General features: G+C 42.0%; 1 protein-coding gene across 1 annotated transcript in view; it reads left to right on the forward strand.

Moving 5' to 3' along the window:
- CDH13 (cadherin 13) overlaps positions 1-27,624 on the forward strand; it is a gene marked incomplete at its 5' end in the record, with an annotated part of 267,510 nt that overhangs the window by 215,114 nt on the left and 24,772 nt on the right. Inside the window, one exon of the mRNA XM_010148860.1 lies at positions 24,036-24,178. Coding sequence (XP_010147162.1) covers positions 24,036-24,178 — 143 coding nt within the window. The remainder of the gene's footprint in view (positions 1-24,035; positions 24,179-27,624) is intronic.

A 27,624-nucleotide genomic window follows, 5' to 3' on the forward strand; every position in this document is an offset into this window, starting at 1 on the left:
CTCTTTCAATTAAAACCATTCCCCCCTGGTCCAGTCACTACAGGCCCTTCTAAAAAGTCCCCCCGCCCAGCTTCCTTGTAGCCCCTTCAGGTACTGGATGTATCTGTTCAAATGTGCAGATTGATACAAGCGAGAGAACAACAGAGAATTAGTAATGTTACTTTATTATTATTATCATTTTCAACCTGTAACAACTGAGACATGTCTAACTGCAGGGATATTTTTAGTTTTCTATAAAAACCCTGTAGGAGGGGCTGATGATTGTTTGTAATCAGCAAATTTAGTTGCTCTACTAGATCTAACATCATAAATGCATTTCAAGAACCATGAATAGTGTGTAGAAACCATTTGTGCCATTGTCCACATCTAGATTGAATTTATTCTTTGAACATTGCATATCTGAATCAGATTCAAATTACTTATCTCTGGAAAACGCGGCTTACTTTGTAAAAATTCCTAAAGACAGCTGTACTTTTGAAGCAATTTTCTTTCTTATTCTTCAGCTTGAAATATTTTTGCAGACTGAGAAAGAATTTCATTTAAAAGCTCAAACAAGCTGGCAAAAACGTATTACACTGAAAAAAATACGACTCCAAGTAGTTAAAAGACTCAATAGCACGTACCCCGAGCTCTAGCTATTTGTCTGCACACGATTAGCAGTGAGCTTCCATGGTGTCAGCTCTTCTCTGATCTACATTTCAGAGAAACCCAAGGGAAGGTCAGAAGCATCATCCTGGGAACAAGAACCGCATGCTCATTTTGACCACCTAATAATGTAGGCATCAAGTTTAATCTTACTCTAAATTATACCTGTTTAAAACCAGGTAAACGCTGACTTCCCAACTATACCCAGATCTGTGATTTCCTATGAAAAGCCTGCAAGAGTAGAGTGAGCTTTGGATGTTGTAGAATGAAGGAGCAGACAGGACCAGTGGTTTTTCCTGGACACATACTTTTGGGTAGAAAATAATGTTCGTTCCTCTGTGATCGCTCCCAGAAAGAAAAGGAACCTGTTCAAGTAGGATCACATTTCTTAGATTCATTAACCTGTTGGGGTTTGGGGTTTTGGGGTTTTTTTTAAAGTATTTAATTCCCTCTGCAGTTTCCAACTTTTTAGAATTAAAAAATGAAAGAAATCCAGCAGGCCCCATTTTAATTATAAGCCAACAATTTATTAATAGAACAGTAATGAAGTTTCTGAAATTTGATTTCTTAATCAGGGATCATTGTTATTTTTGTGCCAGATTTAAGAGTTTAATTTTGGGTGCTTCTTCCCAACCTCTCAAATTTTAATCAGAAGTTTCAAGTGTACATGTCAATGAGAAGTTAAAGGCCAAATTTAATAACATTTTCTACCTTGGGAAATTAAAAGAAGAACCTCACTCTCTGAAATCTATTATTAACAGTAGATCTTAATTAAACACAGTTACGGTCCTCAATATTTGTCTGTGTGAAGAGACTGGTTTCCTTATTTTTCCCTTTTTTGGATTCAAGTCCAGAATATTCAATAGTTAGACTTTTAACTATGTGTAAATAAGTTGTTTACTGCAGTGTATTTGTAATTTTTAATTAAAACAATGTTGTTCTCTGGTTTCATGGTTTATCATGGCAATATATTTTTATTACCTACTGTGCTCTTGGATTTTAAATTATTTATGTAAATATATTATGGCAGTATTTATTCTCAGTAAGCGAAGTGATTCAATGCCTCAAAAATATCTTCACAAGAAAAGTTTATTATAGCTCTAAAGCATATCTAATTCATTAAGTGGAATTAAAATTCAGTATTTGAAGCTGGAGAACTTAGAAAAGGAGCCCAAACTGCAGTGAGTGTCATGGGAATATGAAAGACTGCCTAAAATATCTGAAGCAATATATGCAAATAAGATATATATTTGTGTGTGTGTAATTTTCTGTCTGCACCTGAATCCAGCTGACCCCACATAGTAAAGTGGGTTCTGGAAGCACAGGTAGGCTGTCTTACTGGTGAACTCTCAGCTGCAGAAAAATCTCCAGTACTTGAGAAACTGAGGAGAATTCACTGGAAAAAGCAAGTTTACTTCTGTCGCTTCTCTTTGCTGCCAATCACCACCCTTACATGTAGTGAATATATGAGCCATGAATTGCAAGGACAATTCGAAAAGCCTTTTTCGTGTCTTTTGCCAGGATTTTTCAGAGATCCTGAACACACCCCCTCTCTCCCCTCCCCCCCAAAAAAGATGAGGCTTCAAATCACATTCCTCACCAACACTTAAAGGATCAATTTTGCATACTTTGTTGCACATCAAGCCTTTTTAAAGCACTTTCATTGTAGGTGGAGGTCAATAAACTTGCTTTTTGGGATACACTACACTCACAGAAGTACTATATAATCAGAAGGATAGAAAGTCTTAAAGAGTGAATGCTTATGAACACACTTAGTCATTGTTAAATGTGTCTCCTAGAGTCTGAAGGACTTGTCTTTGATTTCTAACAACAGGAGATTTGTTTTCCTTGTGCAGACAGCAGCACAGTTCTGTTGTTATAAATGAATGGCTGAGCCATGCTCTCAGCATGCAGCACCAGAGTTTTTCACTCTAAGTTACACCCAAGAGTATCTAAAGTTGGGTCTGCAGTTTTATTTATGGCCTACTTGAACCCAGCCACTGGGAATTTGTAGCACATCTCTAGATCTGAAGTTGCTGTATATTGGACAGTGCACATTGTTTTTCTTTTGGTTTCTCTTTTTTAACTTTGAAGAAAAGCCAGGTAGAGCAGGAATCTGCTCAAAGCAAGAAGTTTTTCCTCTTCTGTCTTTCCTGCAAAATTTTGAAGCACATAAACACTAACTCTAGAGAGCTGCATGTGTTGGGGTATCCAGCAAGCAGTGCTGGAAAAGGAGAGATTTAATCACTTCTGAAAGGACTTGGCCAATTCCCTCATACTACACAACTACCACCTACAATTGCAGGTAGCACAATAGTATTCTATGCAGCAGGTTTTTTGCAGAACCCATTTCTTTAATGTGTTAATACGGTGTAGATAAGCACTGTGAGATATCAATGTGGTGATAGTAACACCTATATCTGAAGGGAAGAATAAGTGAAAAAATGAATTGTCTTTTTTTTGTTGTTATTTGACCAAACTGACTTCTACTTTGTATTTACTGAACACAGTAAACAACCCCCTGTTTCCCTATACAGCAAACTCTTTATGCCTGGGGAAAAGCAGAATTGTTTCTAAAGGGGTACTGTACCTCCATGACTCTCCTCTCATACCCATGGCCACACTGATGTAACTCTGGAAGGGTGGTAATGGCTTAGGACTAAAATCAGGCCCCATTCTTCCTGTTCAGAAGACGATTTGTAGCTGGCCAGCTCCGTGCAGACACATCACTGAGTCTGAATTAACGTGGAGTAAGAAGCTGGTAAAAAAAAAAAAAAAAGTGTGGGAACTACTGAGATGAAACTGAAGAGGATAAATGACTGGAGTAAATCCCAGTGCCGAGAGAATTAAAACGTCTGCCAAATCTGGAAGCCAGGTACTATAAAAGCTGTGGGCAGCATCTAATGCTGACCGTTCAGGAAAAGTGACCGTTCACTTCAGCTCTGTCGGCTTCAATATCGGAGCTGTACTATTACAGGACCTTCTTTTCCTCAGAGCACTGAACAGATGTTGACAGTCTGCTTCCCTGAGTCTGCTATGCAGCCCTCTTACTTCTCACAGACAGTCCCTGGCTTGCTTAATTTACAACCAGCCCGTCAACACCTCCCTTCTAGCACCGCGCAGCATCCCTCCGAGTCCTTGATTTCTCAGTTGCTTCTGGTGTTTCTCCCAGTGGTGAACACCTCTATGTCTCCTCCGCTGTTTGCTTTTTGTCCTCTTCTTACTGATATTCTCTGTGTCTGTGTTGGGGCAGATGTTAGGCCTCTTCTTCCCTTGTCTGCTTTTGTACAGCTTAATTTTTAGTGCTTAAGGACAATCGCATCTAAGCAGTTGGTGCCGAGCTTTGGTATGCCACTTTTTGCCTGGCAGGGAGTTGGGGAACTCCCACTCTCCCCTTCTCTTCTCTACACTCACATCTTGTCTTGGGGCTTGATTCTCTCGAGCGGTTGCCAAGGTTTGGGAGAAAGATTAATGTACATAAACACTTGCTGTAGCACCTGTGTTTTCTCTTCCCTCTCCTAGCAGGAAATGAGGCAGAGCAGAGAGCAAGTTTTCACCCAGACTGAATGAGGCAGTTCTCCTGAAGCATGTGTCCCATTCCTGAGAAAAAAAGATGATCCCTCATTCTTTGATTAGTCCCTGAAATAGCAGAAGGGTCTGAATTAAATTATTAAAGAATGCAGGGGTCTCTGGAATTCTCGATCCAGTGATTCATAGCGTTGCGGGGAACCCAGCTACTGGAAGCCAGACGTCATCACTCCTGACAAAACTTGTCAGAGGATCGTATTCCTAAAATTTTTGATCTACTCTGTTCACACGAATCATACTTAGCATGTTGATACCAAAGCTGTAGATGTTAGAATTGAGAATCTGTGTTGGCGTGTAATCAAATTAGCCACGGAAACCAATTTTAACTTCCCCTGATGCTACCTTAAGAATTCCAAATTCCTGATTAATAAGGATGAATGTAACATTTAAGGGGAGTTTAATTAGACCCTCTGTCTTTATCTTGCATAACAATATTATGCCACATTATGATTTCAACCATGTCAGCACTCAGAATGAATGGCTGTGAACTGGGAGATTATAGGGCACATTTTTCATGTCACTGACTAAACAATATTGCAGATCTTCTTGAGAAATATAACAATAGGATATATCAGTCACAAGTTCTGCTTGCAGTGGAAGTCAGATCTTGACAATAATTCACTTAGTCATTACTGTTCTCTTCTAGTTTCAGAAAAGGCAGGATTTTGCCTCTGGAAGAAGTAAAGAGTATCTTGATTATAATAAGTTAGCTATCAAGTTTGAGGACGCTATGTGAGGAGGCAAGTTGACAGGGAAGGGGTTAGTATGAATATCTGTTAGTGTTTTAAAGCCATTGAATTCTTGAGTCCCGCTCAGCCAATTTAGATCGTGTGTGCACGTATGTAGTTACAACTTTCAGTGGTGCTTTGACAGAAATTTGTTTGGACTGGTAATATGTAAGATTGTAGCTCCAGTGACCAGTGTTATTTTTTACGAAGGCAAAATCTGGAAAACCACGCACTCAAAAGTTTTCCAGGAAGACTGCTAAGGTATCTAGGCCAGAATCCTGTTATCAAGTGGAAGTATATCATGAAGACATTTTTGTTCTTGTGGAGAGCCGCAATTCTGTCTTTGAAGCAGGTGTAGATCTCAGATGTCTGGGTATTTTCTGGCATTTGTGTCCTGACTGGAAAAGGGAATCACTAATTCTTTCATAGCTTTTTGCCCTGCTGTGAAGATAAGAGGTGCTGATGTTATGGCCGTATTTCATTAACTTGCCATCTTCAGAACAAGGACAAAATAAACCATGGACACAGTCCACTCCAGTGGTCAAAATTCCCACTGAATCTGGGTGCAGGATTTCATCTCAGAGCAGCAGCTTTCCCAGATACACAGAACGTGTTGTATGTTTACAGCTGCTGCTCAGCCACAACCCATCCCTACTCTGTGCCTTGCAAGGCAGAAAGGAGCCCATCTTCTTTCAGATTCACAGACGGTTCTTCTTGGAGTGGAATCTAAGTTCAGTGGAGGAATTGTCAGAAGGTCTAAGCACCCATTTTTACTAAATGGATCTCTGCAATGTTACTGTAATAGGAAAAAAGTCTTGTAGAGTTCAACTCCAATTTTTCTATTAACTTATTAATAATGATGCCAATTGCTGTAAAATAGTTTCTGAGTAATAGTGGTTATGCACTTTGTTAAGCAGCAGTAAGCCTACAGATTCGTTCTTGGTTCAAATGTGAATTGCTAGGGACTGACTTCTTCCTAATTTTATGACCATTATGCTCTAGGTTAATATGCCCACAGAGACATCAGTGCCTACTCTACATAGAGCTAGATAATTAGTATCCATGTGCTCCCTTGGGGCAGCTCCATTGGATAGCACAGCACTGCCTTGGAGATACTAACCTGTCTCACCCAGGTTTCACCGAATAGTCCAAACCCTGGAGAATTTTTACACATATACCTATTGTAATGGGCCTGTCAGAACACTGTTTCCTTTTTTTCCTTTCAAATGGGAAATTTCCAATAGAATTCTACCTGCCTAAGGCCTAAACTCTCTGGAGAGTCAGCCTTGGGTCATTTGTAGCATTTTATACATTAAAAACAAATGCAGCCGCAGAGTTTATCTGATAATGCTTCAGGGTTATAACAAGAAGTTCTTTGCATTAGTAGGACACAAGGTTTGCAATACCAAAACAGAGCTCTCGAAGGTTGCTTCTGGGCCTTGAAGCTTCTAAGTTATTTACTAGCATTTAAAAGGTATTTTAGTAGAGAAAGAAAACAACAGTCTCAGTTTTGCATATCTGCATGTCAGTTGTGGAAGGGTTTGACTCATGGAAACTGTTCAGGTTTTAAGTACAAGGAGAAACACCAAAAAGCCCATAATAGTTTTAATCATTACGTAACTGTAGCCCTTTGAATGAGTCCTTTGTACAGTTTAGGCGAGTTTTTTCATTTCAGCTTCTGTCCTGTCAGGAAAAAAGTATCAGATGCTTTCAGTTTTAAAGGTCTTGACGCTTTCATTTGTTGTCTGTCAAACTGAAACATGAAAACTCATCCACAGTGATACTATGGACATGCATAGGAGGCAGCTGGGAAAACATTTGGGTCCCTAACGATAAGGGAAAAGTGTATGAGGCTTAATTCTTGGGCATCCAATCCAGGGTTAAATAGCAGAGAGTAACTAAAGCAGCTTAGGAGAGGATTAAATACCTTTGATTTACAGAGCACTATGTATTGTGTGTACTGGATGCAGTAGATACCGAGCTGAAAATAAAACTATGTGTCGCCAAATAGCGGAAGACGATTGGTAAAGTACTTGCCTCATTGGTACCACTGCAGTCAAGCAAGTCCTAAATAAAAAGTGCATCAGCAGCTGTCAGTGTGGCAAATTAATGTTAAACAATCAACTGCAATTCTGCCATTTCCTGCCTTCTCAGTACTTAATCCCATAACGTCTAATGAAAATTCTTTTTGTGTCATAAACAAATACTTATGTGGAGCTTTTTCCTCTAACTTCTTCATGTTTTCATCATTGGCCAGCAGATTTCTTAAATGACAAACATTTGTCACGTTGCTCCATGTACATCGGAGAGGGGCTTGGCTATTAGGATGATGAACATGATATAAAAATTGTGCTGTATAGAGTAGATTTGTTGTAGGCAGTAAGTATATCAGAGCAAGTGTCCAGATGCATGCAGGATACTTACCATAACAAAAAAGCTGTTTTCTAGCCTCCAAAGGAGTATTACTGAGATGTGGTCAGCACAAACTCAACTTTTAGCAATAAAGGATAATTTTCCCTGTGAAAAATATGCTTTAATTTTCTATTTCTTTGAAAAACACAGGGATTTTTAATAGGCCATACATTATATGTTGAAATGTATGTAAAAGAGCCATTTTCTCCATCCTCTTATACCTTGTGAGGTGCTTTTCAGAGTATCTAGCAGCATTTAATTTCTGTCAGTGTTCTCTATTAATATTTACATGTACAGGACCAAATTTTGTTCAGTTAGACAAGGGATATTACAATGAATATCCCCTGAATGAACATAACTGAGTGCAGAATCTGAATTCTGATGGTTTTGTTCAACAAGTGAAAAGCAGTATTTCATTCTTCTAACATCCCTCAAAGGCACAACCACAAAGAGGGGAAGAAGGGGAGAAATTCAGCACAGCAACCTATAACAAATGTACCAACCTCGACTTGATGGCATTATAAATGAAACAACAAAGATATGATTTTACACAATCTTGAAAAGTTACAAGGGCCAGACAGGTTTTAAAGTGCATTTGGACAGCTTGAAGGCCTGAGAGTCCGATTCACAGAGATTAGAAAAGGTAAATCACACTTCCCTTTCGTTTGTCATGGACATTAAAGATAGTGGGTTTGGCAAACAAAAGAAACTGGCCTAAAATAAAGGGAAGGATGTGACACGATATCACTATCGCTCCAATAGTCTATTTTCCTACTATGGATACAGTTATTTTTAAGGAAATCTAAACTAAAGAGCTAAAAAGAAAAACATCTTACTTGCTGCAGTATGGGTACCAGAGTGACATGTTTTATGGAATTAGTTGAGTTCTATTCCTATGGAAACAAAGTTATTAATTTGTTGGCTATTCACTGATTTATAAAACTCTGTATTTCCAGTTCTTCTGGATAAAGTCAGACCATTAATCAAACATTAGACAGCCTTGTATATAATTTTCACCTAGACACTGACATAAAGTTAACATAATGTTCATGCATTGTAATACGCAACAGAAAACATAATCCGTTGGCTATCCACTGATTTATAAAACTCTGTGAGTATTTCCAGTTCTTCTGGATAAAGTCAGACCATTAATCAAACATTAGACAGCCTTGTATATAATTTTCACCTAGACACTGACATAAAGTTAACATAATGTTCATGCATTGTAATACGCAACAGAAAACATAATCCTGCGCTGAGCAATGGTAAGGCTATTGTTTTCCCTACGACATCAGTTTAGCTCAAGTTTTTAGTTAAGTGCCTCTATAATTTTCCAGATGTAATGCCTACACAGACTAATTCTCTCATATCTGTGTGAATAAGTCATTGAATTTCCTTCTTGGAGAAATTTATTTAAATGTGCTTATGTGTGTATAAAATATTTTTCATGAAGAAACACTAGGAATTTAGAGGAAATATAGAAAAATGTAGGCTAGTAAAAAAACCTTAGAAGCCTAACTCTTTTCTTTAAAAACAACACATGCTTTTTCCTGGTCTTGCAGTGACCTTTAGAGAATTCAGCCTTCATTATAGATGCTTATTAGTTAAAACAGGGAACAAGGAGTTAACCAACTCCTAACTGACTCCTGGGTTGGCACCCAGCTGTGACCAGTCATTTGGTTGTTTCATTCTAAATATTTTGGTTTGGTTTGAAACTCCAAATATCTCCTCCCCAGAGGTAGCATTTAGGAAGTCCCCGTGAAGGGCTTGAGCCTTTCATTCCCCATCTCCTCCTCCCAGTGCCATGCACCAGCAGGAAACTAAATTTCCAGCAGGCTGATGTTGCTCCTGTTGTGGGGGAGCATCGTGGCATTTTGCTGTTTTCAGCCGGGATCGGTGTTGCGGTGGGTACAGGAGGCGGGTTAGTGAACCATCCGGCCTCTCTGACAAACTCGACTCACAGACCCCCATCCCAGAGGTACAGAGACACACGGGCAGTGGGCAAACGTGCGTGTTTGGGTCTGCAGTGGGCACACCAGGGTTTGGGGGCTGGCAGGCTGTGTCAGCAGTCGCAGCACGTGGCTCTGTAGGATGGCAGGAGAGGCTGCGGGGCAATGCGCAGGCTGCTGCCCGACCGCGCAGCTCTCCCCGGTGAACAAATGCTCTCGAAGTGATGCCAGTTACTAGTTCAGTTGTTACTGTGAACGGGTAATGTGAAATGTACTCCTGGGGATCGGCTCCACGTTCAGCAAGGACTGTGCAGAACGGCTCAGGCCGTGCCCTAACGCCAGAAAAAACAAGATTCAAGCCAGGTTTTTCTTGTCTGGATCAAATTCAGCTCAATTTCAGGATCAGTGTTTGTTTTCCTTTTACTCCGGGAAAGTCTGGATTCCAGTGTGGATCTTTGCCACTCAAGATGATGCCTGTCAAATTTGTGAAAACACACTTACAATCATAGGATAAGAAACCAATATCCCCCCAAAACACGTTTTGGGAGAGGGAAACCTGCACCAGCTGCAGGTTTGATAGTAGCTGTCAGATGCGTGCAGTTCAGAGCTGGGGGACAGTGGGGTGCGCTCCATGGGGGAAGGAGGGGGAACGAAAAAAAAGCTGGTTTTCCTGCCAGACCCCTAACTGCAACCTGCCAAGAAACTGGGAGGCTTTTCTAAGTCAGCAGAACATTATTGCTCTGCTATCATCTCTTGTGCTACAGCGCTCGCCTCAGAAATAGCTGAATCTCAGAAATAAGTCCTGTGCAGGTTCAGCCAACTCAGGGATACCCCAGCTCTGTCAGCACAGGAAACTACTTCGATTGCTTTTCTGGCAGTATCAGCTCCTTCACAGATTTTCTTTCCAAATTGCTCCTTATTGCATGGTCAATTTACTGTGCGTTAAATTTTGCCCTTTCTTATGCTCGTCCCTTTCTCTTTGTCTTTTGTTGCTAAGCTAAGAAAAAGTGATTGAAGGTGTTTAAGCTGGTCCATCACAGTACCTATATGTAAATTTTTTGGCTGAAATACCTGATATAGCCTGAGGAGCCCTAATTTTTTTCTTTTTTTCCCCTTGAAGAAAAATCCCATGGAATTAGGAGCCTATAGGCTCCTTTGAGACCTATTAGGTCTCAAATAACTGTTTGAGGTGTTTGGCCCTCATGATGAAACTTTTGTTTCACGGAGTTTCTTAGAAATAAGAGAATTGCCCCATGATTGATGTGACCTCTTTTCTGTGAATCACTGGGTCTGTCCTTTACCGTAGTTACATATAATTCATAGCAGATCCTTCACGTTCCTGTTTAAGGGATGAGTCCCACTTTATCCAAGTCTCAGACTCACCCTCTTGTTCTTCATGGCTTGGAAGCCTTCGCGTTATCCTTTCTGACCCTGACGTGTCAGACTGAGCAGACGTTTCCTTGTGGCATCTCTCATGACTTCACCTAATGCTGTCACTGATTTCAAGGCTGAGGTTTGCTGGTCTGGAACTTATTTCATAACAAAATGTCTATCTTTTTAATATTTTTGCTTTTTGTGGCTATGATCCAGATTTCTGTGGTAGAATAGATTTCACTGAGCTGCTACGTTTTCAAGGTCTCATTAAGTAACTGTCCACTCAGCAATGTTTACAGTCTCTTTCAACTCTGTTAACAATTCATATGACTCCTTTACTTGGAATTGCACTGTTTTGGCTAATACCTGCTTCCTGACTTCTGCTGTATTCCATCTCCCCCCCACCCCTTATTTTTTCCAGATATTAGTTAATAGTAATGAAGCTATAGTCTATAAATACTGGGCACATTTTCCCCTTGTAAAAGTTCTAGTCTTTAAGAAAAGGAAAACACTGACAAAAGCATCACCTTTCACTTTGGGGATTGTAATTTAATCCTTTGCTAGAGGTAATTATTTTCTTTACTAGCAAGCACGACAGACCTACCTCACATTTTTGCTCTTTCCAATTCTAGTGTAGGTTCCCCCACATAAATCAGTGGAGTGTTTCAGGTTTAATTCACATGAAATTCACAGTTTCAGCATTCTTTTCTAGCATTTTCTCTAGCACTGAAAAGGTTAAAATTACTGCCTGTAGAAAGGGCTAAGACAAAGTCATGCTGTGAAGAATTCTCGATGTCTTGGGGATAGCCAGCAGCTGTGGTCCCAGCGATCCCACACGTGCGTGTCCAGATTCAGACACTGTGTTCCATTTGTGCCATTTGTGAACATTCTTTGCTTCCCACTGAACATCTGTAATTAATGGGAAAAGCTGTGTATGTTTAGCCTCAGAGGAAGTCATTCTGCTAAATCTGCAGGTACCAGTTTGAAAAATGTCCTTCTTGGTGTCGCTTGCTCCTCTGGCCATAGCAAGAAGGGCCTATGACAGTTCTAGAATCTGGTTTTGATTATTTTGAGAGTGACAAGGAGTTATTTCCCATCTCTGGACCAACCTAGCCCGTGTCTTCTAGACTGGTACCAGACTGTAATTCTTTGAAAAGTCTTGATGAGAAGGCGGCCACAAAGGAGGCAGGTGGGTGTGGAGGAAACAGAGAGAGCAGCGCTCGGAGGACGCTGGCCACCCTGACCTCTCTGTGAAGCCATCAGGATTGAGAAGGCCTTTGATTGGCCCAGGACATAGACTGTGCTAAAGTGATTATTCAGCATATTCCCCAATTCATTACACTTTCCTTTTGGAAATTAATTTGCAGAAATATTAATTCCCTTCCTTCCTTGTGAGACGAGTCCCAGAGTTAATGGTTGTTAAAAGGGGCCCGGAGTGGAGCTGGTGAATGGTTCTGTCACACCAGCTGGGGTTGCAGACCTGGGCTGGAGCCCAGACTCCCAGCTCCCCTGCCCTGCCTTTCTGGGGAGTGCCTCAGGGGAGCCTGTTTTCCTTGTGACTTCAGCATTAGCCAGGGCAACACTGAGCTCTGACGGCAGCAGTAATCCCAATCCCTTGCTGGGAGCAGCAGCTCCTGGCAGTAGGATCTGCTGTCCAACAGGAGTTGTATTGACCCACGTAGACTGATGCTTCCCAGTGGTTTTCTGCCCATCCCTTCCAAAAAATAACTGAATCGGGAGAAGTGTGCTATTTCACAGCTCTGCTCAATAGTGATGTTTTAGTAGTGAATCTGCTGGGCTCATAAAAAATTTCCTGTCTTTTCAAGGGCTACTGGGGCCCCCGCTTGAAAGGGAAGGCAGCAAATGGGTTTGCAGTGGGAGAAGCTGCTTTTGCTGGAAGCACAGTTGCGAAGAACTGGCATGTGCAGAAACTTGATAGAGTTTTACTGCCAAAACCTTCTGTATGTAGCTGACAAAAGAACCTCCAGCTCATCACGTTGATTAGCTTTGGAGGCACAATTGCTAAGTGAAAAAACTTTGACTGATTTGCATGTGTCGACAATTATTCTAACAGTAACAACCTGATTAAACTAGTGTGGTAGTCCCAGATATGGTGTATTATTCCCTAGCTTTAGGTATAACTCAGATTGTTATAGCCTCTGGGTTCATTTAACCATAGCCCTAATCACTTCTGATTAAAAAATACATAAACCAGTTTGGGGATATTTTTCATTACACCTCAGGTTCCAGGATGGTTTTGCCCTGAAAAGGGGGGGGAAAGGGGGGGAAGAAAAAAAATTAGATCTTGGTATAGAGGAATGTTTGAAAGACTGTACAATAACAACAAAAAATAATTTCATAACATTTTCTTTAACTGCCTCATTATTACATTTTTAGTATTTTCATTTGATTAATTGCTGTAGGTTTTGTGGTTTTTTTATTATTCTAGTTGCAATGACTCTCCTGTTCCTTTCCTCATGTTTACCAAGGGGTTTACTCCTATTGTTTCTCACACAGATAAGTAATTAGTCAACCGTTTTCTCATCTGATATTTCTCGGTGGCAGGGGACCAGGAACTGAATTTTATATAACTCTTGATTCTGTTTTGATCATATCATTGTAGATAGAGAATTGCAGTGAAAGCAAACCTGTTAAATCATTGATGTGACAAGCAAAACAAAGCTGAAATGATGCATCTTACGGCTCCGATGGTGAGATGGGGTGCTCAGTTTTAAAAGTGCTCTGCAGTTGGAAACAGAAGCAAACGCTGCCTGTAACGTGGCCGCAGCCCTGGTCCCTCAGGGCACAGGAACCACTTCCAGTGCTAAAATCCATGAGATTAGAGCCTCAGCCTGAAAAATGCTTGGTCACTAGTGGCTGAGCAGAGGCGCTCAGTGCCTTCCAGGGCTGATGCAGAAGAGCAGCAACATTTCTTTCTGTAACACTGACTAATTCCCACTGTGCTCCCTGATTCAGTGCCTAGCAGGAGATGGTATCGGGTACATATCGATCTGCCATTAGCAGTAAGGATGAGCGGCTGAAGCTCTCTTGTTTGACCTTTTATCCTGTCCCATATGCCCCAATTTGCCGCTGTTGGCAATATTTCATTTTTACTTGAATGAGACAAAACCCATTTCTGTGAGAGGTATGCTATGTAATTCTGTCTGCTTTGTCTGCACTTGGCTCCTGGTGAAGCCAAGAGAAAATTCCACCAGGGATGATCTCCTCCCACTCATATCAAACAGTATTTATATTGCAGCCCAGTTAACTGCAGAAAAGATTGAAGTAAGCGAGGTTTTTTATTCTTTCTGTTTGTATGTTTAGTTATTAAACAGAATTATTCCAAGATTTACTGTTTGTAGAATATATACAGTGGGGGGAGAGGGGGTTAACTTTTATTATTTCTCTTCTAGTATGAATTGCTCAGCTGATGCTCAGCCCTCTTGTACCACAGCGTTGCTCCTCTGGCTCTCTGTAAAATACATGTTTCCTCTAGAACAAGCTGAAATTAGTTTTTCTTGAGAATGAATCAATAGAAAACTGATATTAACAGCAAATGTCTGACCAGAACATGTATTTATATAAACCTTAAGCCTTAAATATCAGCACAGACCAGTCTTGTGCAGCCCCACTGAATTTAGTGGTGTATACATCCTGCCCACTGTACATCCCAACAGGTCGGCATGAGCTTGGGAGAGGACTCATGTGCCCGATCAGCACTGAAGCCAGAGAAATATGATGCCTATTCAGATAGGATTAGACTAAAGTATGTGCATGCTTATGCTTGAACATAAACTCCTAGAACTTGAGAGACACTTCAGAATCACCCGGGAAAAACATGCTGCAGTGAGTTACTACAAAGGTGGTCGTGCCCGCCCCGCGGAGCTAAGCTCTGCACTAGTGCGTAGCTAATGAATTCACCCTGGAATATGTCCAGTTTATCAGAGAGAAACATGAATTTTCAGTGACCAAAAATGCAAGGAGTGACTTGTGGCACAACACTGATGGGGATTTTAATTTCTTTTTTTTAAATTGTGCTCTAAGTTGACATTTCCAGCCTGTGAAAATACAGTCTGCCAGCCTGTAAATCTGTTCCATGAAGCTGAAAAATGGCTCTTGCATAAATCCTCTATCTTCAGTAAGTTTCAAAACGCATCTGATCCGATACCTTTGTCAGCAATATTGGCAGAAAATGTGATTTATTTCAGGTTTTAGATTTTCTTAAATTACATATTTATTATGATTATTAGTAGTATATTTCAGTTAAATTTGCTTTGTATATTTGGGGTTTTTTTTTATTTTAAAGAATCAAGCCAAAATAATTTGAGCATGTCCAGATCTCTACAGGAGAGCACTGTAGGAGATATTTTACAGCCTACTGCACATTTAGCATATAGCCTCACTTTTAGTAACAGCATTTCAGCCCAAATTCAAACCCAGGCATTTTGTATGTGTGCTGGTTTTACTTGGGATAGATTTATTTCTCTTTACAGTAGCTACTAAGAGGCTGTGTTTGCCATTTGTGCTGATAATATTGGTAACACACTGATGTTTTAGCTGTGGCCAAGCAATGTTTACATTAAGCCAAGGACTTCCTGAGTTTCCAATACTGCCCCTGTGTTCCCAGCTGCTTCTCTACAAGAGTCTGGGAGGGGACACAGCCCAGACAGCTGACCCAACTGACCAGAGGAGCATCTCATGCCATAAGGCATCGTGCTCAGTATATAAGCTGGGGGAAGTTGACCAGGGGTTCTGGCTCTCATGTCTCTTGGGCTCTGGCTCACTCTCGGGCTCTGGCTCTCGCTGCTCAGGGACTGGCTGAATGTTGGTTGGCAGGTGTTGAGCGATTGTATCATTTGGGTTTTTTCCCCTATTATTTTCATTTCCAACCTAAAAGAGTCTATGATTATGTAGTAGTAGCTGTAGCTGCGTTACATATTATTAGTAGTAGCATTAGTATTGTTAGTATTATTAGTACCATTATTTTATTTATTTGGAATTATTAAACTGTTCTCATCTCAACCCACAAGTTTTCTTACCTTTCCCTCTGACTCCCTCCCACATCCCACCAAGGAGTGAGTGGCTGTGTGGTGCTTTGGTTGTGGCTGGAGTTAAACCACGACTTCATTTGCCAGCTGTAGTGTGTAAGCCAAACATGAGGAATGGAAAGTACAACCAGATGACAGTTTCCATTCTGACTTTAATAGCATCTTTTGAAGATTGTTGGGGGCTTCTTAACTCCTTTAATAGAGCATGTTTACAAGGGAGAAGGGTACATTAAGGTTTTGGCAAGTTGCAGTTAGGTTTAAGATTCAAAACAGGTCCTTAAAACTGTCAGTGATCATTTTGTGGAATCACAAAGTTGGACATATAGACGGTGGTTTCTGAAAGGCTTGAGGCTCTGTAATCAACACGTACGTTGATACAAGTGACCGGAAAAAATCTGCAAAAGCCCTTTAATGGGCTATCAGTACTGTTGCCTTTTATCATTTCTCATATAACCTGTAGCTTTTTTTGATGAATAAATGCTTACATTTTGTCTCAATAACATTCTGTGATGAAGCACTTAACGCTTCTGTTTTCCCTGTGGTATGAAATCCTCCGGTTGCGTTTCAGTCCTTACCTGCAATGGAAATGCTTTTTCAGGTTGTGTCTGCAGCGTGGTGGATAAGTATCTGGGCAACCTTTAAATTAGCTACTACTAGTATCAGGCTGTTGTTGACAGCATCAAGCTTAATGCAGGATTTTGTTGTTGATGCGTAATATAGGGGTGAAAGAAAAATGTTACAACCGACGAATGAATTCAGCTGGCTGATTTGGTAGAGCTGCATGTGTTGTCATATCATCTGACGGATGTCCTATCCATTGGGTGATAAACCTATTGCCATTAGTCAACAGGATCTTGGTTAGCTCTGTTATGAATACTTAATGTTCCCAGTTCCCCAAAACCACCAAACTGCTATTCTGGATCCTCAAGTGCCACGTGTGTACCTGAATTGCCTGCTAGCCAAGTCTCCCGTGTGCAAACCGCAGGCCTGTTGCAAACAGCATGTGGAGCAGTCAATATGTCTATAAATAGAGTCAAATTGCCTGATGCATTCCCTCAGGAAGCACAAGCCCACACGCTCAGGTACAGAGCGGTGTGTTGAAAGCAAATGTGGAATAGGGGATTTAGCAAGTGTCAGGGTAGCGCTGCAGTTGGTGTATGTATGTATGAAAACCAGTATCCATCGGTTTTTGCCCCTCTCTCCTAGCACACAGCCATTTACCTGTTGTGCTTCTGTTATTTCAGGTGGTGTTCTCTGAATTGCTAATGAATTCCGAAAAGAGGTTTAGTTTTGAATTATCACGCAGTTGTGCCTGCATAACAGAGCATTGTCAGAACAGCAGTTACAGTGAAATTGTCATGATCTTGTGCCCGTAATAGGAATTTTATAGTTACTGCCACGCTGACTGCATGCTCTCATTTAGGAGTTGCAAAAGAAGATGCAAAACGGTTAGGGCAGACCGACACTGACTGCGCCGGAGATGAGTGGTTGGCTTCGGCTCTTTCAGGGACTACAGACCATGGCTGAGTGCCGAGAGAGGTGAAAAGGCGTAGTGCTCACATGCGGGCTCAGATCCCAGCATTTCCCAATTGAAAGGCAAGCTCTACCAGCCTCTGAGCCATATACAGAAGGATGTGAAGACAATCTGTCATATGGATCAGTAGAAATTGTAAAGGTCTTCAAGAGTCAGAAAGAAAGAAAAATGTATTTTGAGTATCCAGACGGGGAAGCGGTATAGAAAGGAGGTACGAAAAGCCCTTTGAATAACTGACTTTCCACAGAACTGCTTACTGGTAGTTCAAGCTACTGTGATATGGTAACTAGAAGTCTTACAGAAATCCCTCTATTTCATTGCCAGAATTTTTGTTAATCTGATGAATTCAGTTATCCTTAATAATGCCTCCTTTCTGTGGTCAGGGTGTGCTTTGTCACACAAAACACAAGGACCGTGGAGCGCGTGTTACCGACCTGTACAACACAGTGTTTAGGGGCTGCAGCAGCAGATTTAGGCAGTGGCTTTATATCTGGGTATAAAATGGAAAGCAAACCTGTATATTCACTTGCACCTTGAAATTAATACGTTTTATTCGTCAACGTTGTTTTTCAGTATCTGAAAAGGGTGAAAACCCACAACAGCTCCACAGACATTCTTCCAATGGCTTTACTGCCACAAATATTTTAAAATAAAAACCCAAGCCTGAGAGTTGCATAAAAAAATAACTTTACAAAATCAAATGTTAATATAGTCAGAGAACACTAGCTGCAATACATGGTAGAGAATTACTGACTTCATCCAGCTTGGGTTAGCAATTGAGAGCCTGCTGTGCAAGGCCGTGAGTATACGTATATGAAGAGCAAGTTGCTGTCCCAAAGCTCACAGCCTAAACCAGTACGGAAGCAGGAATACCTCTGGTATCATACAGTGAAATAGCAGAAAAGCTGCAGCGTGTCATCATTAATGAGCCTGCAGTATATTTCAGCTGGAGAATTGCTGCGTTGCAATAAGGTTTCCTTCCTACTCTTTCTGTGCCATATGCTGCCATAATTAGTGCAGGCAAAAGGTAATGATAGCACATGGAAAAGATGGAGCATGATGGGAAGCAGGTTGATCTCTACAGCTCTACATTATGCCATCCGTACATAAAGCATAGGAGGCACAATGCAGTTTTAATCCAGATTTTTAATGTTAGATTTTGGTTAGTGGTTTTGTCTCTCTTAGAAGCACCATTGCTTATGTAGGCACCTACATTTCTGCTGTAATTGCGACACCGGTCTCTCCCAGATTCCTGTGAGTCTTTTTCCAGAGGTGGTTGCTCTTGGGTTTTCAGGTGGACTTGATAGGATGAGATGAAATTCATTCATTCAGGCTTGTTTTAAAGATTACATAATGTCTGTATTTAGAGATTTTTTTTTTTCACTCAGAGGCCAAAGGGAGTTCTCACGCTGAGCTCTGCGGCACAGACAATACGACGTTACCTTCCCCACTGATCATTTTACTTGAATAGCTCGTGAAAAGGGCACAGACAGATTTCAGAGGCTGCCGTTATATGGAAAAAAAAAGGTACGGTAACTCCAATATGTTACCCAATTGCAGGTGAACTGCTATGGATTCAGCCCTGTGGATAATGGGCATGCTTTTCGTCAGAATACAAATGTGTAACTGTACTTCCCAGGTGAAAGCTTGGCTCTATTCACCTGGTATTTTTCACTTAAGTCAGTGGGACCAGGATCCATACGTGCAACAAATGTGATTTGGAAATCTAATGCCGAAATAAGCTTTCTGATATTTCTGATACTGACTTCTGCCAGTCAGATTGAAACAGTAGGAAAATGGTTACTATCATTATTCGGACCCTTTCAGTTTCACCCCAGACCTGTAAATATGCACACACACATGAATATATGTATGTAGCACAGAGAATATGAACCTTTACTAAATTTCATCTGAGTTTAACTCTGTTTTATAAAAAACATTGAGTAAATGAGCAACTATACAATTTGAAAATGCCAGTAAAACTCTTTCTGCACCTTTAGAAAGCTATTCAAATTATTCTTTCCTATTCAGTCTGTTTCAGTACTTCTGATGTTCCTCATTGCTATGTGTTCCCAGTCCTTTTGCAATGATTTACAGATTTTGTCCTTTTCAAGGCAGAAATACATCCTCACCTTTCTCAAGCCGAGTTGGGGGCATAGCAGGAGTTAAAGGGCTCCCCTGATTTCATTGTGACAGAGCTGGGGCTCAAAGGCCGCCTCCCCAAGCCCTAATTCAGCCAGCCCGGCCTCGCTCGCTGGCCCACCACGCTGCCTGCAGTCTCTCGCCCCACTACGCGTTCTCGCAGCAACGCCCAACTGCAGAATTGGACATCTCACGGGGCCAGTGTCGCTGCGCCACTTCTCCTGCACCTTTCTGGGCAGGCAGTCTCCGTACGACGTGACCTGAGCAGCCCCCAGGCGCGTGAGGCTGCACGCTGCCCCCGACAAGCCTGAACTGCTCACCCTCTGTCAGTGCCGCACGTCACACCGGCGCAGGTGTCGTTCGGCCCTGCTCCCTTTTCCCTTCCTTCTCTTTCTGTCGACGCGTAAGAGCCAAGACCCCGTGACTCCACGTGGGAGAAGTCTGGCAACGCCCAAGCTCTGGAAGTCCTTGCCGAGAGCAGCAGCCGACTCCGTGTTAGATGCCTGGCTGCTCTCCTGTGACACCCTGGGCTACCGCGCTGCTGGCTGTGAAATCCTTTCGGTGGCTCGTGCAAGGCTGTGGCTCACACCAGGTCTCTGTGTCTGCATTAGCACCACTGTTGTGTGTAACATCTTCTGTGCTAATGGAGCTGCCAGCCACCGCACACCTGCTGCCAACCCCAGGACGTGCTCTCGGAGCTGCTTTCCTGCGTCACAGGAAGGGGGAAGATGCCATTCACGACTTTTAAATTATTTCCCTGTATTTTGTACTTCTAGTTCTGCACCAAACAGGCCGAGTGCATCCTTTGATTTGTGTTCTCTTGTTCTGCATCTGCAGCCCCTCTGCACCTGCGTTTAGCTCTACATTTAAGGTGCATAGTTAAACTTTGCAGCAGACAACTTCCAGTCCAAGGGAACTGGTTTTTCCACTTCCTGGCCTACAGACAGCACAAGAACATGAACCTAGTGCAAGGAGCTCACAAGCAAGATGGGCTACGCCCACTTACCCATGCCTTGCTGTCATATAAGCCCTTGGGAAGTGAAAACTGTTGGCATGGTTTAAAATTTAAAAAACCCACAAACAATGAAATGAAGTCCAGAAAGCAGCACTAAATTTGAGTGCTGCGGTGTCTTGTAAGCCCACAGTAAGCAGTAACTGGCACAGCAGAGAACACGGCTCCGTACCCATCTACACAGGCGTGTCAACACACTCGTGGTTTTCAAAACTGAGTAGGTACGCACGGGCACACAAGTTCATGTTTAACCACCTAAAAATCTGGCCTGATTTTCAAAACTGCTGTGCAATCATGGATCCCACTAAAGTCAAAAGTAGGAAGAGCAACTTTGTGTTCTACACTTTCATTTTTTTATAGTGCTTTCCTTAATGAGTCTATTCTAAATCTTTTGCTAGCAGAGCCCTCAAAAAAATGAGCGAAGAACAATCAGCTGTACTGCAGTATACTCCTGCAATAAGTAAAAAATGCGGTGGGAAAGACAAAGTACTACTTTTACAATATCCTGTGCCAAATCACAGGTTATACAATTCAGTTTTTTATTTGCACAGCCAACAGTGCTTTGTAGAGCAATCAGGGAAGATAATACAATCCATTTTGAATTCTCATTACTTTAGAAGTGTTGAATCTTCTTAAATTGTTTCAGGGTTAATTGAGAATTTGCAGTTTTACAATAGACCAGGAGTTGTTTAGGCTGCCCTTGTTTCATATTTTTGCGCATACCTTTGTTGCAAAGTTATAAAAACAACGATAAAAAAAGAAACAAAGAAGGGAAATGAAATAATGATCAGCATTGTTGCTGTTCTAGTAGCTCATTTTTACGGGAGATAAAGCTCAGCTATTGATTAATGTTTAAACGGTTATTAAATGGCAGGACACGTTGGGTTGATGGAATATCTCACTGTGCACTAGCGCTTGCCTTTGATTCTTTTCCACGTACTCCCTAAGGGATAATTCCTGCTCCTGGGGAAGCCAGTGGAGCAACTGTGAGTGACTTTTGTTGGAGCATGAATAAGCCAAGTGTTTTCAGTATTCGTCAATTCCTTGCATAAATTCCAAACGTTCTGGTTTCCAAATTTGTCCTTTATTTTAACATAATAATAGCTCATAAAAATGTGTCCTTTTGCATGGCTGTGTACATTGAAGTTTTGATCCTGAAACCGGCTGCCTGAACACCAGTTTGTCCCTGTGTACCAGGGGAGCACCAGTCTGGTTCCCAAGTGTTTTCAGTATTCGTCAATTCCTTGCATAAATTCCAAACGTTCTGGTTTCCAAATTTGTCCTTTATTTTAACATAATAATAGCTCATAAAAATGTGTCCTTTTGCATGGCTGTGTACATTGAAGTTTTGATCCTGAAACCGGCTGCCTGAACACCAGTTTGTCCCTGTGTACCAGGGGAGCACCAGTCTGGTTCAGCATCGAGCCTGAAGCAAAGCCTTGGTAAAGAATAGCAGTCATGGACAGCGCTGCCTGTTACTGCCTCTGTAATTAGCCAGGTTCGTCTCCCGTGGGCTAATACGCCTCTCCCGCAGGTACACCAAAGGTATTTTGAGGCTACTGATGATTTTTTGGTGAGAGGTATTTCTCTGGTGAATTAAGAGAAGGTTTTCTGCTAAAAACAGTTTTGTTTTTCAAAGAGAAAACTCAGGTTTGTTTTTTGCTTTCTTTTCAAACAAGTATTTTGTGGATCTTGGAAGTATAACGTCGATCTATAGAACAGTTGATTTAAATGTCCCTGTGGGCCACATGGCACATTCACAGGGATCCCGGAGCCCTGCGGAGGGGAGGTTCCCGGGATGAGGGGCAGAAGAGATCCCCTCCTCAGTTCACTCAATAGTCTTTCACAGGGACGTCGTAATGACAGGCGTTAAGCTGGAGCCATGCACTAAGTCATGGGCTGCTGTTCATCTTTTGCCTTGGGCCAGGGATGAGACCTACTGCCCAAACACAGCAGGATGTGCTGTGTGAATGCTGAACGATGCTGATGGCCATCTCGGACGTCTGACAGCTCGGAGCTGTGGCTCTGCCTCGCTTTGCCAGATGCCTGCAAAAATCTACCGTTCCCAGACTCTGCCTGATCCAAACAACTGGACAGTGACAAAGCAAGGAGGCCGGGGGGGTCAGAGGCAGCTGCACAGGACCGGCCACACGCTGCCCCATTGTTGGCTGTGATGGACATCCCTTCACACTCTGCTAGAGGGATCTCGTGACTAAGCACCACTCATGGGTTCACCTTCCAGAGGGGACAAGAGACCAAAACGCCCCTGCAACAAGCAGTCTGTGGGACCACATCTCTCTTTGTTGTCCTGCAATTTATTCTCTCCTCCTCTAGCAACTGATGTTTTATTTCATTTTACTTATTTCTCCCTCCCCCCACAACAATCTGTTTTTTTATATTATTCTTTCAGGAAATAGTTGCACTGATAGATTATTTTTGGCAGCATTAGCACATAGGACGCCTTTCGGATGAAAGCCACTGTGAGGCACTGGCTAGGCACGTGCTTGTTAAATGATAACAGGTTTCATGGCAATTTCTTATAATTTAAAATGTCTGTAGAAGATTGTATGGCTCTTTATGACCTATAACAATTGACTACAAAAAGGATAAAGAGGTTATTATCCTAAGTATTGATTATATGATTTGAGTTTTGGTTTAAAATATTAACACATTTGATTGGAGAGGGAATTGGTACCAAGCTCTGTGTTGTGATATTACTTAATGTATTTAACTGCGTATAGAATTAGACCCTAATCATGAACATTCATATGTTTATTACTCAGCCAAGTAGGGCAGTTCTTAGTGCATAAACTCCACAATCTCTCTAAATGTTTCCAGTATCAAGGTCTAAATATTTGTGCCGATGAATGCAAAGAAAGCACAATAGCGAATTTTGTGTCTTGGCAGACAGCATTTTTGAATCCTTACTTTGACAATATGTATGTGGTTGAAGTGTTCCAAGATTCTGAGCATCTATTTGTATGGATCACAGACTGCAGAACAAATGTGTGCACACCGGGTCTGCATATAAGCAGCTCCTACTGGGCCTGATGAATCCATAGTGCAACTGCCTTTTTGCTACCATACCCCCCAGCTGGTACACTTCCAGCCCCACCCAAAATAACTAATTGTAAGAAAAAGATGAAAAATAGGTAGAAAAGAAGTAAAAAGACGTAACTCCTAGTCCAAGCAGAATTTTGAGTCTGGAAAAAGGACGACTGTGGTAGGATTCATGAGGTCTGTAAATACCAGCGTTGATGCGGAGGGCCACTGAAAGAGTTCAGGTACTCTGGCTGTGGAGTACAGCCGTAGGAAAGAGCGCAGGTAGGCCTACGCACCTTTTGAAATGCTGAGTTCCGTACCAAGCGCTGGGACGTGCGCATCCAAAGACACTGACTGAAACCTCTCTCTGTCTCTCCATCTGTCAGGTCGGCCTAACAGTGAACTATCTCACAGGGAAGGCACAAGGTTTAAATTGCATTTTTTAAGTATTCAGAGATCCACCCCATGAAAGCCAACGAGTCAAAGACATCATTCTGTAGTAATGTCATTGGTTTAGGCCTAGATATATAATTTGTTAACAACATCTATGTTTTTATTTAGGTTTTCGGTTTACAAGGATCCAGCAGGCTGGCTAGAAATTAACCCTACCAATGGTACCATTGGCACCACTGCTGTCCTGGATCGGGAATCTCCTTACGTTCAGAATAACGTATACACCGCGCTCTTCCTGGCAATCGACAGTGGTGAGTAACTGTCACGGATCATACTCGTTAAAATATATGGCTTTTTCTCTGCTTGAAACTTTCTGTTCAGAAAGGTGCACAGTGAAGGTCAGATATGCTTCAGCACTTTGCTCGGTGGCTACCTGAAGGTATGAGAGATCATTGGGACAGACAGAAAATAGAGAAATTAACTTAAAACTTTAAACTTAGAACAGCTCTGACTTAAGGTTACGTCTCCCACATCTATTCCTACGCTGAGATCCTAATGCTAGATGCAGATAGTGTGTGAACAGTCTTGGAGAGTAATAAATCATCTTTATCAGTTAATTTCTTCATAATAGTTGAGCCGTTAGTAAGCCTGAGGCACCTAAATACCAGTAACAACTCATCCCTGACATGCGGAATTCTATTCAATACAATGACAGTGACAATAAAAACATAAGTAAAACCCCTTGTTAAAATGCAATATTTATACATATTGTGCGGATTAAAGTTCCTTCTGCCAAATATAATCAAAATTAAACTATCTAGTGAAAATTTAGTGAGTGACTTCGGAGCAGAGAAAGAAAGAGAAAATCCTGAATGTTCCAAATCTCCAGAGCTAAAGGCGCAAAATAAATAAAAGATTTGTCTGTAATAGGACAGCTAATATGCTAACGCTTTTTCACAGCTGCAGCTGGTTTAGTCCTGGTGATGAATTGTAAAATGTTCCTTTTAGGAGAGTAATTCTACATTTTTGTAACCACATGACTCAGGGAACATTTGCAGAGCCTGACAGGAAAAAGAAAATATCGCCTTAAGTATAAAAGAAAAAACCATTCTGCTGAGATGATGATTTACTTATATATTCACATACACATTTTTCTTAGGAAATTTCCATGGAAAAATGTAGCACTAAACTTGTTCCTGTCTTTTACTTGCTATTGGATAAAGACTTTTAAAATGCAACTTAAAATCTGGCACTTTGGGAAATGTAATCTTACAGTGAAAGTAAAATTTCTGGATAGTATTATTGAGGGGTTATCAGAAGCACAAAGTTTCAGGCATTTTAAAGGTGGAGGCAAATATCCTCCAAGATGGGGCAAGAAGCTGAGTATTTCCAACTTTGGAAAGCAGTCTGAAGGAAAGGGAATTTTTGGGTGTACTTTAGTGTTGCACTTGGGGCAGTAACAGCATTGCGTACCTGTTTTAAGCCAAGAACGTCACTGCCACGTGACCCCTCTTCATTCCCAGTACTTTTTCCATGCTGGGAAAATGAGAGAAGGGAAAGGTGTCTCTGTATGGAACAGCAGAGCAAGAAGGGTATTTAACGTGGGTCAGAGAGGAGAATCCTGCTCAGCTGAGGTCCTGAGTCAGTGTTTAATTCGGGCGGCTGTTGCCGTGTTTATTTGTGATTCCGCGGTACTGTCAGAGCAAGAGCCAACCTGTTCCCATGTCACTGACTTCTCGGACTGAAGTGATTAGAAGCCACACGTGTGCATTTAGTCCTGTCATGCGAAGGTGCTAATAATGGGCATTCAGGAGTGCTGTACTAACGCACTGTATGTAGCTCAGCCACGTGTGGACATGGCAATAAACAGCAGAGTTTAAATAGCTGGTATTAACCCCAGGGTCTGTCTCACCCCAGATTGATTACCAACAGCCTGTGAAACACAGTCAACTGAGAGGCAGGTTGGAAGCTGGAAAAATGCTCTGCCAGCCTGTGTAACTACATTAGAGTGGAATTTGTGGAGCGGAGAGGAGCAGGAGCTCCTCTGGAGCCCCAGTCTCAGCCGTACACAGACGCTTGCCTCTGGTCACAGCTGGCCAGGAGAGCTCTGCTTTGGGCCGTCACACGCTGCCCGCTTGCGGTTGCTTCCACCGGCAGAGGGAACGATGCTGTCTTTGTGCGTAGGTGCTGCCCGTCGCGACCCTCCGCGTAGACTCTGTGGCTGAAGCAGCCAATAAGGCCAAGGAGCCAACTTGTTTCCAAGCCACTGATAGTGCTAACTAGCAAAGCTGTGAAACCCACTTCTTTTTTCTAGCCTCATAGATAATGTTCATCTTGAAAAAGGATATTACATGAGACAGCAAGCCACATTGTGGTTGAATAATATGAAATGAATACAGAATTCTTTCAGGATTTTAAAAGAAGATTATTTTAAATTATATAGGAAAAAAACCTGATCAAACATAACTGTGTGCACTCTCTTTAAAGGGTGTTGTCCATGGACTGCAACTCTCCTTCTTCAGGTCTGTAAGTGTAGCCTACCTGGTACCAGTGACTATGGCTAGGATGTTATGGGAAAGGGCAGCCAAAGGCAGGATTAAGAATTGTCAGATGAGGTAGGGTGGGAAACTGAGAATTCAGGGGCATTTCTAATAGAGCAACAGACACGGGGCAAAAAGAGAGGAGAGGAAAAAATAACACATACTTAATCAGAGTTATTATTTCAGCAGCGTTCAGTGTTGGTTATTTCCTTTGGCCTGTTGTCTCCTCTCTGTCACTTGTGAGATGTGCTGGCACACGCACTGAGGAAATCAGAGCTGCCACAGACTGTTCGGAGCTGGCGGGTGTAGCGGAGCTCAGGTAATAGCAGTGGTCCCAAATAGAGTGCAAACGGGTACCCAGCGCAGCTCCCCGTGTAACGCAGAGCTGCTCAGTCCAGGCCCCGCACCACACCGGTGCTCGCAAGGCTCCCTGCACAGGCCAGCTCAGTTAGGGGTCTGCGTGTCCGTGCAGCCACACCAGCAGCGCCCAACCCACCTTCCCCCATTTGGTTTCTGACAGTTTCAGCGCTGGTAACACTGGCAACGGTCAGCACAGGGGATTGCCAGCATGATGCGGTGCATGGGTGTCCGTGGGTTGTGCACTGATTTTTAGCAGTATTTATAATAAGGTGAGGTTCTAAGATAAAACCTTGGCCTTCCTAAAGAACCTTAGACATACACTAAAACAGTAAAGAAACATATTTTTTATTAGCATTCATGGCACCTAGAGTTTATATAATCACAGAAAAGATACTGTTGCCCCATCATAGAATCACAGAATGGTTTGGGTTGTAAGGGACCTTAAAGATCACCTAGTTCCAACCCCCCTGCCATGGGCAGGGACACCTTCCACCAGACCAGGTTGCTCCAAGCCACATCAGTAGCTTTCCATGTTCCGCGACCTTTTTAAACAGACCTTACATTTGGGCGCTCTCTGGGGCAGAGAGTGGAGACAGCTGAAAACGAAACTCTCTACTAACTTTTCCATACCTTTTCCCTGGTGTCAGCAGAGGATCTGGCACTGGATTCTGCAGGCACTGGCTTCCTGTTACGACACTTCAGTGCAGGAGACAAGTGCTGGGGCATTTTTCTTATTTGTAAAATGTTGAAGAGTTCTGTCAGAAGTAAAACCAGGAGCTTCATGCTTGGTAGTTCTTTATATAAACCCATCACATCTTTATCTTTGCTCAGTAAATCACAGAACTGCTCTTACCAGT

Source organism: Eurypyga helias, unplaced genomic scaffold (genome assembly GCF_000690775.1).
Source record: "Eurypyga helias isolate BGI_N326 unplaced genomic scaffold, ASM69077v1 scaffold603, whole genome shotgun sequence".
Classification (NCBI taxonomy): domain Eukaryota; kingdom Metazoa; phylum Chordata; class Aves; order Eurypygiformes; family Eurypygidae; genus Eurypyga; species Eurypyga helias.